Raw genomic sequence first — 15,354 nt, 5'->3', positions numbered from 1 at the left:
AGAGTTCAACAAGGAATAAGGAAACGAATAGAATAAAAGTGCCATCTTCCCTTTCCATCTAGTCCTTCTTCGCAGCTGCTTCCGTCACGACCCTTCTTCGTTTCCTCGGTTGTTCCTCCTCCGCCTCTTCAACGACCGGTGCCGTAGTCGAGATGAAGCTCTCATCGACTTCCTCATCCGCCGGATCGATCTCCTCATCCGGTTCTTCCACTACTCCTTGCGCATCGAAGTCTGCATCGTTTTCCTCGTCTTCCTCTTCGTCGTCGTCTCCGCCCTGCGCGAACAAATGGGTTAGCGAGGTAGCGGAGGAGGGAGAGGGAGCGTTCGTGAACTGCTACTTACGGCAATCAAGAAGCTCAAACCTGGACCATCCTCTTCCTCATTGTCATCATCACTATCGTCGTCATCGTCACTGTCCCCAGCGGGTTCGACTGCCGTAGGTTTGACCGGCGGAGGGACGGGAGAAGCAGTCGAACTTGATGAAGCCGTCGAAGGGAGGGTTGAAGTGGACGCGCTCGTGGGTGCTGCTGTGGGTTGCTCAGACATGTCTGGGAGTGTTTGGGAGTAGATAGATGCGCGGGTAAGTGATCGGAAGAGTGAAACCCAAGCTGTGAAGTTGCTCGCGACTTTCGCGCGTCTCAAATTGGCTCATATGTCAGTGATGATACGGGGTCAATCTCAGTAGACTACGCAGACTCAAGCGAATGCAACGGGCGAGCGACTCGGGCGGAAAGTACACAAAGTGCTCACGTGCGAGAGATCTTTTTCGCTCTTTGCAGGCAGATCCATTAGCTTGCTTGCAGAACTCGACAAGGGAGTAGTAGACTGTGTCGACAATGAGACGGAAGGAAGAATGCGGGCGAGAAAGGGATAGCGAATCTCCTTGCACGCGAAAGATTGAGAATTATATGTTCTACCTTCCTTGACCTTCTTGTCCCTGTCCATATCCGCCGCCGTAACCTCCCCCGTAGCCGTACCCTCCGTAGCTACCGTATCCGCCCATTCCAGGATAAGCTCCGCCTTGAGGATACTGAGCGCTTTGACCCGAAGGCATTCCTCCTCCCGCTCCTCCTCCTTGCTGCTGTTGTTGTTGCTGAGCGAGGAATCGAGGGTTGACGTGACCTGAAGCCGCAGATCCTGTACCTGCACTCGGCGCGGAAGGTTGAATGAAAGCTGCTTGAGGTTGATGAGGTGAATAAGCGCCGCCAGACGAAGGAGCCGCGGGAGAAGGCATGGGGTAATAAGCTTGTTGAGGTGCATGCATCGGCGGAGGTGCTCGGTAGTAAGCGTTCGGATTCGGGTAAGTAGAGGGAGGAATAGGGTAAGACGAGGAAGGCATTTGAGGGTTGTAACCTTGAGAAGACGACGCAGAAGGAGGAAGTGGTTGTTGACGAGGCGGAGGTCGAGATTGGTTCGGAGGACTTCTCGATTGGTAGGCACCACCGAAAGCCGTGGGTTCACCGAATCGAATCGGAGGAGCGAAAGCTGGTGCTTGACTCGCATCGATCGACATTCTTTCCTCGGAACCTCCAGTCGCTCCCTCTGGCAGCTCGAATTGAGGTCGAGGCGGTAGTCCAGTTGTCATGTTTCCTCCTCCTCCTCTCTGCGGTGAAGCACGAGCTGGTAAAGGTGCGACGTGACGTTCTCCACCCCTTCCCCCTCCACGACCGCCTCTCGCTCCCCTTCCTCTTCCTCCGCCACGATCTTGTCCTCCCCCTCTACCTCTGCCCCTGCCCCTCGTTTCGGAAGATCCTCCACGACCTCGACCTCTGCCTCTCCCGCTTTCACGTTGCTGTTGCTGAGAAGCGTCTCCCTTGAATTTCCTTCCGTCCTTCATACTCTCATCCTCGCTATCATTACTACTATCGTCCCCTTCTCCATCACTGAACTCGAACTCGACCTGTTCTCCATCCTCGAGGCCCCTTCCCGTATCTCGTTCAAACATTTTTCTCCCAATTCGACCCGGAGGAGGTTTATCTCCCATTTCTACTTTTGGTCCCGATTTCGAAGTTGGGGGGACCGGAACTGGTGGTCCGTACATATCGAAGACTGAAGAAGAAGAAGCGGTAGAAGTCGAAGCGACGGGTTCTTCGGTATCGGCGTAGGAGATCGAGGGTCGAGCGGGAAGTGAAGGGTGACCAGCTGGAGGAGCTCGAGAGGGAGGTGAACGGGGCATGTTGGATGGTGCGCGAGATTGTTGTCGACTTGAAGGACCAGGAGTTGCTGATTCCTTACGTGCTTTGCGCCTGAGAAAGATGAGGATGAGCACGAGAACAGACAAACGAGAAAGGTGGAACGCTGCGCTTACTCCATCTTTAACCGCTTCTTGTACTCTGCCTCTTCCTCATCATCAGAGAACTCCACTTCCCCAGCGCCAACCTCTTCATCCCAGACGTTACTCGCGTCACTACCTTTCAAACTCCTGAGGTCTCGAGTGAAGACGAATTGAGCATGCGAAGGAGCGTAGAAGACGGGTTTCTGGAGGGTGAAAACGGAAGGGTCGGGAGGAGAGTTTGCAGGGAAACGAAGAGAGTAGAAAGGTTGTTGAACGGAACCGAATGTTTCGAAAATCTGAACATTGCGAGCTCGGTCAACTACTCGCGGGAGCGTGGTAAGTGTTGAAGCAACTCACAGCTCCAATAACCGTCTTGTCTTCCCAGCATACCACCGTTCCTTCATCGAGTACTCTCCAATCTCCCGAAGTATCGGCTTTCACAACGACAACAGTTTCGATAACGCTCTCGACTTTCCCAAACCTCGCAATCTCTGCCGACTCATCAATCTTCATCACTTCGGGCAGGGATGGCTCGGGTTCCGCTAGCTCGTGTTCAGTCTTGGGTGCGGATCCACCACCACCGATTCCAGAATCTGAATCTCCGTCTTCGTCTCCTGAATCTGCGGGAACGGGCTTGCGTCGCTTTCGAGCAGCTTTCGTTTGTTGTGTCGGGTTGGCTTCTTTATCGCGGGAAGTCGAGTCGGATTCCATTGCGGAAGAATCGTCGGAGTCCGAGTCTGAAGAGCTGGAGTCGTTTCCGTCGGAGCTACAATGACCGATATTTGGCGAGAAGTAAGCATTCTGACGAATGAGACCGGTCATGAGAGATGGTTGGACTCACTCTTGGTCCATTTGGTCCTCAGCTGAAATGACATTTCCCTCGTTTCGCAGAACTCCTTTCTCCTTCATTTCTCGCTCGACTTGGCTCAACTCTGCATCTTTCCCACTTTGCTCTTGTCCTTCCTTCTCGTACTTCTCCCTCAATTCTTTGACGACCTGATCGATCTCTCCACTTCCACCTGCAGACGATTTCGATTTTGCGATTTTTGCCAATTCGTCTTGATTCGCTCCGAGCGAGAGGATATGCTCGATATCGGCGGGAAGAGCTTTCATAGTGGTGGAGTTAGGAGAGAGGGGTTGTTCAGGTGCTGCACTGAGAGTCGAAGTTGGGAGAGAAGGAATTTTGAAACTGTCTCCTCCGTCTTGAGTCGATTTTGCGGCCTCGGTGTCTACTACAATAGGTTCTGCTTCTTTCGCTGCCTCGAGAGACGCCGTTGCTGTAGCGTCCTCTTGCATGGCATGTTCGGAAAGAGGCTGTTCACTTTCGATTTGAGCATTGCTGGTTGAAGTCGTCGAAGCTTGATCTTCTGGGGACAGCGCATCCTCTGCCGGTTGTTTCGAGCTCGAGTTACCCATCTTGGCGAGGGTAAAAGTGAGGAGAAGGAAGAAGAAGAGTTTGATGAAAAAGTTCGGAAACTTCTTCAACTCTTTCCTGCCTCGACCTGCGTCATGACCCGCCCTTCTGCGAGCTCGATTGTCTCTCTGAGGTCCCTCCTCCGTACTCCCTCGACTCCAGCTCGGTCTTTCTCCTCGACTCCCTTCTCCCTCGCTTCATCAGTTCCCGTCGCGCTCATCGCCAAGATCCGATCACAACGACCTGGTACCCCTCTATCCCTCGCTAGATCGGCCCTACAGGCGTCAAACAACGACCTCGATGCGGCTCTCTCCTGGATCGCTCAACAAGCGAAGGAATCGGGAGCAAAGAAGCAGGAGAAGCTCGCAGCGAGGACAGCGGATCAAGGGTTAGTGGCAGTAGCAGTATTGGCGGATGGAACTGGAGGGACTGGATTGAGAGCGAGTTTGGTCGAAATGAGGTGCGAAACGGATTTCGTTGCGAGGACAGATGAGTTTAGGGAGTTGGTAGAAGGAGTGGCGAGGAGTCTGGCATTCTTCGCAGAGCCTTCAACTTCGGGCAGTCAAGGAGGTCTCCAATCACTCGACATCAAATCGGATTCGACGCTCGACATGCCCGTAGTTCCTTCTCCTCACCAAGTTACCCAATCCCAAGCTTCCTCGACCTCCCCCTCTGCACCAGAAACCGTTCGATCCTCTCTCGCGTCTATCGTATCTCGACTTGGGGAGAACATCAAACTCCACCGAGCGAGTTCGATCGCGCTTGAACCTTCTCTCCCTTCCTCTCCTACTCCCACCTTCCTCGCTTCTTCCTACCTTCATGCATCCAAGACACCAAACGATGTCGCTTCTCGAGATGGAGTGCAATCTGGTACGCTCGGAGGCCTCTTGATCGCGAAATTGTCGAAAGGAGGAAACGTCGAGAAACCCGAAGTCAAATCATTACTACGTGCTCTCGCCCGTCAAGTCGTCGCCCTTCCCACTTCCTCCGTCACCGCTTCCGCCGATGCGGCCCCGCTGCAAGAAGGAGAACCTTCGACTGCTCTTTACGATCAACAACTCATCACGATGGCGCCTTCACCAAAGTTCGAGTTCGAACACGGGAGCAGCGTACAGGAGGTGTTAAAGAAGTGGAGTCAAGTCAGAGGGGTAGAGGGAGATGGGTTACAGGTGGTCGAATTGGCGAGATGGGAGCTCGGGGCAGAATTGGAATCGAAGGAATAGAAGGGGCGGAGCAAGAAACCCGCGACCTTCAGGGCAGAAGGAGGAAATTATCGGGTCAAGCTTATGTGGATAGAATCAGGGCGGTGAAAAGAGCGCGACATTTAGAGCTCAAAGAGTTATTGTTGAAACAAAGCAGTAAACACATTCTCCCCTCCATCCTCGGGAGTTCTACCTGATCGTCGACTCGGCGGTAGGGACGGTGTGTAGGTTTCCTCAAATTCTCAAAGAGAGCTGCTCGTCTTCTCGCTCGGGTTTTCTCTTTCGTATCCGTCGGACTTTCCGGTTCGCGCTTTGATCTCTTTCAGCTGGACCCCCTTGGCGTCCTCTTCTTCTTTTCCTTTCTCGCACGCATGTTATGGCGGCGACAGAGACGATTGACCTGCTAGTCTCCGGTATCCTATTCGACTCGGATGGGACTCTCATCGACTCGACACCAGCGGTCTCTCGGTTCCTCCGTGCTTGGTGTCAGCGCCAATCGCTCGATCCTCGCGTTCTCGCTGTCGACCCATTGATTCATGGAGTCCGGACGAAAGACGTCTTGAGAAAACACCAACGAGTACCCACCAAGGGGAGCGAAACAAAGGAGGAGGATCTCGAAGCCGAAGCGAAGAAGGTGGAACAAGAGGTTTTGGCAACAGGCGGTTTTTGCCCGGGGTGATTCACTTGCTGGACAGCTTGGAAAGCGTCGGATTCGAAAATTTCGGAATCGTCACTTCAGGTTGGTTCGCGGTGAATCTCCGTTGAGCGAGGAGACTCGCTGACTCTCTGATCGATCTATAGGCGGACAAGACTTTGTAATTTCCGCGTTGAAGCTCGCAGGTATCAAGCATATTCCTTTCGTGATCTCAGGGGAGCAAACTTTGCGAGGGAAGCCTTCGCCTGAACCCTTTCTCGCCGGACTACAAGGTACGTACCGGCTCAATGCGGTCCCACTGGCTTCAGGTTCTGAAACAATACTCACTCGTTGCTGCGTCTTTCTCGATAGTCCTGGAAACTCGCATCGCGACTAAGCTCGACCCATCGACCGTACTTGTCGTGGAGGACTCGCCTGCCGGTATTGCCAGCGGTCTTGCGGCAGGATGTCAAGTCATAACGGTATGTACCGGACCGGTGAAGGAGGCTGAGAGCGTCAAGATCGCGCGGACAAATTCGGACGGTATTCATGTTGTGCGAGACTTGACTCAGTAAGCTCTCATCCTTTTCTCTTCTTTTGCAAGGAGATATTGACTAGACTCCGATGGTCTGTAACGGCAGGGTCGAAGTGGTCGGAATCGAAGAGGGCAAGCTCAAATTGAGGATCAAACCTGTGGATTTGTCGCTCGATCGCTCCGAAATCCGACTTTGAGCTTGCACAGGTGGCAGTCTCATCCTCTCAGTATCTTGCAATGGTCGTTATTCTCGTCGCAAGGCCCAAATACGACGCCCGGCCCCGAAATCGCGTTTCGCAAAATCGCTTGAATTTTGTCGCAAGACGTTCTGTGGGACACTCTTTGACTCTGTTACCGGTCGACCTGATTCTGTCATCCGCTCTTCGACTCGCGCCGTCCAGTCAAGGGCGACCATGTCTTCCTAGGTGACGCCGACGACCCTGACTTGATCAACTCGCTTGCGAAATTTCGACTTTCGACTTTCGACATCGATTTTCTGATCCACTCTCTTCCGCTTGCTTGCTCGAACGAGTTCTATGACTGTGTACTGACATATTCTCGTATAGTTTAGAATAGTAAAAAGCCAAGACAACATTCGATTCACAACCCATTACGAATTGTCAAAAATAGAGCGCAACTCGCAGTTTCGACCGCTCTTCTCACACTCCATCGCGCACCAGCAAAACAGCTGCCGATACCTACGTTACTCGTCTACCAACCAGTCACAACCTATCGAACTCGCGTCACCCTCTTTACGAAAGATCGAACGAGTCGGCCTCAGAATCCTCTCCCCCTTGCGACCCCGATCTCGAGTGATAGATCGTCCTCTACGATGAGTCCGCCTCAGACTCCTTCGCCGCCGGACTTTGAAGATCAACATGCCGCTGCAGGGTCGAATCGCCGGAGACCTGCGAGTCGACTCAGTCAATCGATCAGCAATATGTTTTACTCGAACGACTCTTCTTCGGGAATTTTCGACTCTCACAATGTTACCGGAAGTGGCTCAAAGCGAGATAGTTTCCACAGTCAGAGGGAGAGTTTAGATCCTGCTTCGTATGGTGAGTCTCTTTTTGTCCGTCTCGGTCGGCTTTCCCCCTTTGACTTCGCTAATCAATAAACAATCCACTCTTTTTTTCGTGTTTAGCTGTTCTCACTGGTGCTGTAGGAGGTGAGTAACATTGCGGTTGTCCGGGTCTATTCCGAGAGAGAGAGCTAACTTTGAACTTGTCATTTTTCTCAGGTAACTTTGGTCCTTTTCCACGGTCTTCGACTTTCTCCACTTCTCGGCCTGCAGCCTTCTCGCACCGAGACAGTATGGCATCATCGTCGATGGGAATCGATCCCGTACCTCTCCCTTACAGCAACGGAGGAGCCGACTCGCCTCAATTCAGCGACGAGAACTTCCCGACCTACCGGAGTAGAGATAGTCGAGGAGGAGGAGGAATCCCTCAAAGTAGTTCTCGGCATAGCGTCTCGCCGTTGGAAGGAATCGCGGCAGGTGGAGGAATGGCAGCGGGAGGAGCGAGTGCAGCGCTACTGTGGGAAAAGGAACCGGATGATTTTTTGCACGATCCGGATCCCGCCTTGGACAAGGCGATGGACAAACAGATGAGGAAATGGAGTATCATGGCGTTGATCAATACGGTCGCTTTATGTATCGTCATTATCGTTCTTGTTGGTCTCTTCGCTGGGTGAGTTTTCGCCTCGTTTTAGGTTTTCGAATTTTCAATTTACGCTCGTGTCACCTTCCAGATGGCCAATCTATCGCTACGTCATCAAGGTGAGCTCATTCCTCTCAGTAACGGTGTTCGTTCATTCGCTGATTTCTCGAATCTTCGAAAACAGGGTGGTTTCCCTTTGTCTGATTCGACCATGCTCACAAATTCTTCGGGTCAAGTCCCTTCGATTCCTGGACTTCCTGGGCTCATCGATTCAGACACTCCCCAAGCCGCTTACACTCGAACTGGATTCGACGGACAAGAATACAAACTCGTCTTCTCAGACGAGGTGAGAATCAGTTTCTCTCCAGAAAATCGCTCGCAGTCATGCTGACGAAGTTCCCTCTCGCAGTTCAATACTCCTGGACGTACTTTCTGGCCTGGAGATGATCCTTTCTGGGAGGCAGTCGATCTCCACTACTGGGCGACGGTCGATTTGGAATGGTACGATCCCGATGCAGTCACGACGAAGGACGGAAATCTTGAGATCACCCTCACTCAAGAACCTACACACGACCTCAACTTCCGTTCCGGAATGCTTCAATCGTGAGTCAGACGTTTGTTAGCTTACTATTTCGAAAGCTGACAATCGCATTTGACGTGCAGATGGAACAAGTTCTGCTTCACGGGAGGTTACATTGAGGTCAATCTAAGTTTGCCCGGAACTCCTACTGCTCAAGGCTACTGGCCTGGTATCTGGACGATGGGTAACTTGGGTCGACCCGGTTACGGAGCTTCCGTCGGTGAGTTGTTTTCGACTTGACCGCGCACAGATCGGTCGCTGACGCCGTGACGTCGATGCTTCTCCAGATGGAATGTGGCCCTACAGTTACAACGAGTGTGATTCGGGAACTCTTCGTAGGTTCTGCACTTCCCCCTCCTTCCGTTCGGACATGTCGGATTGAACCCTCTTCCAACACTTCTAGCGAATCAAACGTACCCCAACGGAACTTTCCCTGCCGCCGCCAAGACGTCCGGAAGTAAAGACTATGGAGGAGAGCTTTCTTGGGTACGCTTCGTCAAATTTTCGTTCTCTCCGTCGAGAAATTGACTCCAATCTCATCGTGAAACAGCTTGTTGGTCAACGGGCTTCGGCTTGTACTTGTCCCAGCGATCGCGACGAACACCCTGGACCGAACGTCAAGACTGGTCGAGGTGCTCCCGAAAGTAAGTCATCGGCTTTTCACCCTCTTTTCTCTCGCTCCGAACTCGATTAACACTTGTCCGTCGCGACAGTCGATATCCTCGAAGGTCAAATCGCTCCGAACGGAAAGCAAGGTTCCGCTTCGCAATCGATGCAAGTCGCTCCTTTCGACGCTGGCTACAACTGGAAAAACTCCACTCCCGATACCTACGTTTGGGATGAATCGATCACTAGTCAAAGTACGTTCTTCGCTCTTGAACTCTGTGTCGAGTCTGTACTGATCGATCGCCTCTCTTACAGATCAATGGCACGGATCGGTCAACCAAGAATCGATGTCGCTCAACACGCTCACAGACGACATCTCGTTCGAGGGAGCTCACTACACCAACTATGGATTCGAATACACTCCAGGTGGCGACGGTCAGATCACCTGGGCGATCAATCAGAACCCGACTTGGAGGATCTTGTCGAGTGCGATGGGTCCCGATGAAACTGTCGATATCGGTCAACGAGATGTTTCGAATGAACCTATGGCTATCATCATGGTGAGTTTTCGCTTGCTTTGTACGACTCTACTTGGACAGAACGAGCTAATCCCTCCTACCCGCAGAACTTGGCTATCTCGACGAAATTCCAACTTCCTCAATGGGGCAAAGTTCAATTTCCAGGAACTCTCCGTGTCGAGTAAGTCATGCGTCACTCTCGAGCGCAACGATGTAGCGAGACTGATCGCTTTCGCTCGCCCTACAGCTACGTTCGAGTCTACCAAGAAAAGGATAAATACAACGTTGGTTGCGATCCGAAGAAGTACCCTACTAAGGACTATATCGACAACCACATGGATCTATACACAAAGTGAGTATCCTCTCCCTCTCGCTGCCTGAGACCGCGAGACTGACTCGGGCTTGTTCTCCCGTTTCTCCAGCAACAACTTGACGACTTTCAAGGACTCGCAATACGCAAAGCCCAAGAACCGTCTCGTCGATGACTGTTAAGTGATCTCGTTTCAAAGATTGGTAACTGCTGGCATAGCAGCTCTCCACGTCGACACCCGTCTCTCATGCTTCGTCTCTTCGCATTTCCTTTCATTCTTTCCTTCTACCACGGACACTCTCCCATTCGGTGCCATATGCATATTCTCTCTGTTCTCATTCTATCACTCTTGTTCTCACCAGTACCCATGCACCATCATTTCGCACCCATTCGCTCATTTCGTAGACATCTCACTCTGCTCTACTCAGTTTAGCATCGATTGTTTATTATTGTAAATGATCTCAGCACCTCGTAGACACCTCTCTAAACTCTCTGTCAGCCGACCGAGAGAGAGGAACAGCTTGCGATAGAGCGGAACTTGACTTTTGGCGTTTCTTACCTCTTGCATCGCGTCTCTCCAACCGTTCCGCCACGATCACAAGTTAGAACGAGAGATCTGATAGTCACTGTCATCGGCGACCCGTCAGTCTTCCGCCTAGAGCCCTTGTTGACTCGGAAACTGACTTCATCTCTAATCTTTGGTTAGATCATCATGCTCTTCGGCCAGATCCCTTTCCTGCCCCTAGTGGACGCCGAATCTACCTCTGAACAACTCACATCGTCACTAGCACGAATCGTCCCCCTTCTCGTCCCTTCCTCTCTCGCTTCTTCGACTCTCCCTTCTCTCCCTTCTTCAGCCGAGTACTACGTCCTGGATGACAGCAAGATTACACTGGAAGAAGCCATTGCATACCTTGACAAAGGAGCGACTCGACTAGTCTCGAAGAACCCTTCCTTCCTCGCCCAAATCCCCTCTGAACGATTCATCCTCCATCTCGACGGTTCCTCCCCTTCTAGCGACGCTTCAATCCTCTCGAATCCAGACCTACTCGCCAACATCTCTGCAGTCCTCCTCGAAACGTCCGATTTCGCCGAATCTCACCTTCAACCCTATCGAACTGCTCTCAAAGTCTCCCCAAAATCCCTTCGACCTCTCGACTTGTTCGTCCTCTGCGCCTCTCGCGACTCCAAACAAATCCTCGCCCAACCCGCCGCGCTCAAATTGCTGTCGAAATCGGTCGCAGCGACTTGCGTTCTCCCTACTTCCCTTCTCTCAACCACTCTCGGCAACCTCTCCTCGCCTCACCCCGACGACGGCAAGCTCAGTATCGCGACTCTCTACACGACTGCCCTCCGAACAGATCGACCAGATGGACTCTTCGTTACTTTACCCGTCTCTCTTACTTCGGTCACGACTCCTCTCGGCGTCGTCTACTCTTCGGAAGAATCGATCGGTCATTCGATCTTGACAGGGAACGCAACGTATTACTCTCGATCTCGGCACGGGCTGTGGGAGAAAGGTTTAACCTCGGGAGCGATGCAAAGAGTCGAACGAATTCGGTTCGATTGCGATAACGACGCGTTGGAGTTTGGGGTTGTCGAATCGGGACCGAATGGAGAGAAGGAAGGGTTCTGTCACGTTCCGCAACAAATCTCGTGTTTCGGAGGCGTTAACGGACTCGCCGAACTCGAATCGACACTGAAGAAACGAATGGAGGAGGCACCCGCTGGATCTTACACGAAACGACTCTTCTCGGAACCAAAACTGTTGAGGGCGAAGATCATGGAAGAAGCTGGAGAAGTGTGCGATGCCGAAACGAAGGAAGATCTGGCGGGAGAAGTTGCGGATTTACTTTATTTCACGATGACAAGGGCGGTCAGTATGGGAGTCAGCTTGAAGGATGTTCAGGAGGTACTCAATCGAAGAAGTCTCAAGGTTACGAGGAGGAAAGGAGATGCGAAACCTGAATGGGTCGAGAAGTTAGGGTTGAATCAGGAACAAGCGGTCGGAGTTAAAGGCGAAAAGTAATGATACCCTTTGTGCTCGAAGAATCGTTACATCTCTCAGCTACAGCTGGTGTCAGCTTCGTCGGCGGTATCGGGAGAAAGCTTGAGCGAGTGCTTGTGAAAGTAGCTGCAGCCCTTTCTCGAGTTTTCCCTTTGTCCGTATCCGTACTTTGAGCGATGTCACTATTCTCGGTCTCCCGCAAAGCCTTGCTACGGCCTATCCTGATGGAAGAGAGCCTGATGACATGCATGCGAAGTTGCGAAACGCTCTCTCTCACACACTTCACTCGCTTTACCTCGAACCTCTCCGATCGCTCTCAGGCAGTAGGGAACAACGATGAGCGGTATTTCCTTCAAGATCTCGGCACCTGGACGACCCAGTTCGGGAAACGCTCCATCTCGATCAAACAACTCTCGACAACACTCTCACCAACGCGGCGGAGGGAGAGGAGACACATATGCCGAAGAAGGAGACAGTGAGGATGAAGATCCAGATGCATTCAGGAGAGCAAGTGGAAGGGAGAGCAAGAGAAGGAGAGTTGATGATGAGGAGGAAGTCGTCGAGTTTGGCAGGAACGGCGCGACTAGGTGAGTCCCAGATCGAGTTGACCTCTCATGTGTGCTATCAGCTGACGCACGTTCTCGATCTGTACCGCTGAAAACGAAAGCAAACATGCGAAACCTGAACCGGCAGCTCCTCTCGTCATTCCCGCCCTCCCGAACAAAGATTGGCGTAAAGCAGCAGAAGAACTGAGAGCTGGAAGGAATCCGGGAAAGAAACGCGAACTTTATCTGCCAGAGAGAGGAGGAGGGATGAGGATGCGAGAAGGAGAAAGTTCGAATGGAGCGGCCGCACCGATCACGGAAGCGGAAGTCAACGCGATCAATACAGAGGAAGTCGTGGGTGGATTGGAGAAACGAGAGAAGAAGATCAAGATGGAAGTCGACGAAGACGCAGCAGATTCGAAACCAAAGATCGAATCGCCTCCTCCTCCGATTCCCGTTCAAGCGACGAAAATCGAGGAAACAGAAGAACAAAGGGCTATGAGGGAACTATTGGGAGAAGCGGGAGGAGCTACGAAGAAGGAAGAAGCAGAGTTGGAAGCGATTTATTCGGCGGAGGATGCTAGGAATGGTCCGATCGAAGAGGCGGACGCATTCAAGCGAGATGTCGACTCGAGACCTGACGAGGTACGATATGACATATTCTCTCGACTCCGGTAGAACGCAGCTGACTGTTCGTATCTTGTCGATAGGCTTCTCTCGAAGATTACGCTCGAGTTCCCGTTGGAGCGTTCGGTCTCGCGATGCTTCGAGGCATGGGATGGAAACCGGGTCAAGCGGCATCTCGGAGTGGTCGAGGAGCTATCGAAGCTCATGTACCATCTTCGAGACCGTCATTGCTCGGAATTGGAGCGAAACCTTTGACTGAAGCGATGGGAGGCGATGGAGGAAAGAAAGGTTCGACATCCAAGAATGGATCTTCCTCAGGGCCTGGTGGAAAGAGTCGTCGAGAGGAGATGAAGTTTATGCCGTTGATCAAACAAGCGAGGGAAGGTTCATCTTCAGGTAGAAGTGTGAGTAAAACCTTGCCTCGTTTTTGTCGAGAATCTCATTACTGACTTGATGTTTTGGCTATCAGACTCCTCTGCCTATCGAGGATAAACCTAGCACTTCATCTCGACGACAATCTCGCTCTCCTCCACCTTCATCTTCGTCTCGACACCGCGACAGATCACCTCGACGAGAAAGAGACGACCGACGAAGCTCGCGACGCGACGAAGACGACGACAAGAGGAGGAGTTCCCGCTACGACGATGATCGCAAGAGTTCGAGGTACGACGATGATAGGAAGAGGTCTCGGTACGATGACGATCGACGAAGCGGGAGTAGCAGAAGAGACGATCGGGATTCTCGACGGGACAGCGATCGAGATCGGAGTCATCGGGATGACAGAAGTAGAGACAGACGATGAAAATGAGACTCTCGTTGGTGATCGGACTTGCCGTGGAGAGGGCGTCTGCGCGAGAGATCCTGGTTCGGTCAGCTCATTCCCTCACCAACCTTTCCTTCCTCCCTTTCGAGTCTTCTCGACAATATGCCAGTCGCTAAACGTGCCAGAAACAAACCCAAGCGTCAACGCTGCCCGGACTGCGGTCCTGATAAGCCTGCTATTTTGGTACGAGGTCTTGCCTCGGACGTTCGGTTTCAGCATGACTGATTCGACCTTGATTGATACAGAGTTTATGGAAGCACAGACGTGACGTTCACGGAAAAGGCTCTCCACGACCGAAATTAACCTGCTTTTTCTGTACAAAGGAGACCAACGACTCTGTGAGCAAATTTTTCGTCTTGTTCCTCCCGGCCGTTGTGATACTCGTCTGGGAGGCGCGTCGCCATTGAGGCAGGGACTCGGAATACTCCCTTCGCGAGGTTTACAGTCGCCTCAAACGATGCTGATACGTCGGAACTGTTTCTGCGCAGAATCGATCGAGTCACGTCAAGATTCACCATCAACCCGACGAAAATCGCTCAAAGTGGTGCATTAATTGCCACTTTTTCTTTTCGCAAGCTTCTGACGATGGGCACGTCAAGCGGAAGCAGTGAGTTGTCCGTATCAGTATCGGGGTCAAACGAACCATACTGACTCGGGATACATGTGGCACACAGGTCAGGCCATCTGGAAATGTGTCCAGCTGTACATGGCGATGCATCTTGGTACAAGAGCGAGGTCCTAGGGATTTACGTTCGGCTCGTGAGTTTTCCTTCTTTTCGTCAATGCTCGATAACCTACTTACGAGAGGGGTCTTGCTGAATCTAGGATCTCGATCCAGCTCAATACTTTTATTGGTATGAGGATGCTGAGAAATTATGTCCCGACTGGGCGAAGGAACTCGACCGCCGGGCGCTCGAAAACGGCGAAGGTCGATTGGAACTCCTCAAAGATGAGATCGAAGAAGTAAGACGAAGCCAGCAGGGAGGTTCTAACGCCGCCGAGGTCAATGCTACATCGTACCAAGCTGTTTCGTCTCGCCAGCAAACCACGCTCGAAGGCAATTCTGGATCCAGCTCGAACTTGTCGTCACAAACTCTCACTTGCGACCCAACTGATCATCAGTACAATCCGTTCGCCTTCGGCAGTTCAGGTCAATACGAGCTCGCGCGTCAAGGAAACTCTTTCGTCAATCAATCTCCGTTCGTTCCAATCCGTGCAGGAGGACCTTCTCCCCAAATCTGGAACCCTCTTTCACACACCTCTCACGGATCTCAACATCCTTATATCCCGCACTACACCCCCTCAGTCTTCACGATGCCGCAGGGAACCTTCGCCTACAACCAACAACAGGTTCCCAGTTCGAATCCCTTCCACTTCACCCCCGATGTTCACTACGACGAGTACGGTAACCCCGTCCAAGCTCACTACCGACGATCTCACTACTCCCTCGCTAGACACCACCTCTCTCATCGTCAATCTCGAATCTACTTTGGCTAGTCTTTCCTTTCCGCTCACTTTCTCTCTTCTACTCCTCTCTATGCCCCTTTCTTCTTATTACCGTAGTTGACTGTGTCAATTTCGGTTCTGAAACTTGTTTGACCTCTAGCATATCGACA

At 52.1% G+C, this 15,354-nt stretch overlaps 7 protein-coding genes across 7 annotated transcripts; 5 read left to right on the top strand and 2 right to left on the bottom strand.

Annotated features, from left to right (window-relative positions):
* Positions 1–58: 58 nt before the first annotated feature.
* JCM6883_003944 (uncharacterized protein) lies at positions 59–546 on the bottom strand (the record flags this gene model as incomplete). The annotated part of the gene is made up of 2 exons (XM_076633402.1): positions 59–274; positions 343–546. 2 exons carry the CDS (start codon positions 544–546, stop codon positions 59–61), a joined length of 420 nt encoding a protein of 139 aa, XP_076486583.1.
* Positions 547–913: 367 nt separating this feature from the next.
* On the bottom strand, positions 914–3,691 carry JCM6883_003943 (H/ACA ribonucleoprotein complex subunit GAR1/NAF1; the record flags this gene model as incomplete). The annotated part of the gene is made up of 4 exons (XM_076633401.1): positions 914–2,246; positions 2,309–2,571; positions 2,633–3,041; positions 3,117–3,691. The coding sequence occupies 4 exons, from the start codon at positions 3,689–3,691 to the stop codon at positions 914–916; spliced, it is 2,580 nt and encodes an 859-aa protein (XP_076486582.1).
* A 93-nt stretch (positions 3,692–3,784) lies between these two features.
* JCM6883_003942 (uncharacterized protein) lies at positions 3,785–4,912 on the top strand (the record flags this gene model as incomplete). Its single annotated transcript, XM_076633400.1, has 1 exon — positions 3,785–4,912. One exon carries the CDS (start codon positions 3,785–3,787, stop codon positions 4,910–4,912), a length of 1,128 nt encoding a protein of 375 aa, XP_076486581.1.
* Positions 4,913–5,267: 355 nt separating this feature from the next.
* Positions 5,268–6,257, top strand: JCM6883_003941 (uncharacterized protein; the record flags this gene model as incomplete). Its single annotated transcript, XM_076633399.1, has 4 exons — positions 5,268–5,553; positions 5,693–5,818; positions 5,898–6,096; positions 6,167–6,257. The coding sequence occupies 4 exons, from the start codon at positions 5,268–5,270 to the stop codon at positions 6,255–6,257; spliced, it is 702 nt and encodes a 233-aa protein (XP_076486580.1).
* Positions 6,258–6,892: 635 nt separating this feature from the next.
* Positions 6,893–9,917, top strand: JCM6883_003940 (uncharacterized protein; the record flags this gene model as incomplete). The annotated part of the gene is made up of 15 exons (XM_076633398.1): positions 6,893–7,118; positions 7,205–7,228; positions 7,301–7,751; positions 7,813–7,840; positions 7,906–8,067; positions 8,131–8,324; positions 8,385–8,521; positions 8,589–8,636; positions 8,705–8,787; positions 8,852–8,945; positions 9,015–9,161; positions 9,223–9,467; positions 9,533–9,606; positions 9,673–9,777; positions 9,848–9,917. The coding sequence occupies 15 exons, from the start codon at positions 6,893–6,895 to the stop codon at positions 9,915–9,917; spliced, it is 2,088 nt and encodes a 695-aa protein (XP_076486579.1).
* A 530-nt stretch (positions 9,918–10,447) lies between these two features.
* On the top strand, positions 10,448–11,764 carry JCM6883_003939 (uncharacterized protein; the record flags this gene model as incomplete). Its single annotated transcript, XM_076633397.1, has 1 exon — positions 10,448–11,764. One exon carries the CDS (start codon positions 10,448–10,450, stop codon positions 11,762–11,764), a length of 1,317 nt encoding a protein of 438 aa, XP_076486578.1.
* A 315-nt stretch (positions 11,765–12,079) lies between these two features.
* Positions 12,080–15,235, top strand: JCM6883_003938 (uncharacterized protein; the record flags this gene model as incomplete). Its single annotated transcript, XM_076633396.1, has 6 exons — positions 12,080–12,330; positions 12,411–12,933; positions 12,999–13,319; positions 13,385–13,605; positions 14,413–14,497; positions 14,564–15,235. 6 exons carry the CDS (start codon positions 12,080–12,082, stop codon positions 15,233–15,235), a joined length of 2,073 nt encoding a protein of 690 aa, XP_076486577.1.
* Positions 15,236–15,354: the final 119 nt, after the last annotated feature.

The sequence above is a fragment of the Sporobolomyces salmoneus genome (assembly GCF_050403485.1).
Source record: "Sporobolomyces salmoneus JCM6883 DNA, S_salmoneus_JCM6883_v1_ctg38, whole genome shotgun sequence".
In the NCBI taxonomy this organism is placed as follows: domain Eukaryota; kingdom Fungi; phylum Basidiomycota; class Microbotryomycetes; order Sporidiobolales; family Sporidiobolaceae; genus Sporobolomyces; species Sporobolomyces salmoneus.
Note: the sequence above shows the minus strand (reverse complement) of the source record. Positions and strands in the feature narration are given on the sequence as shown.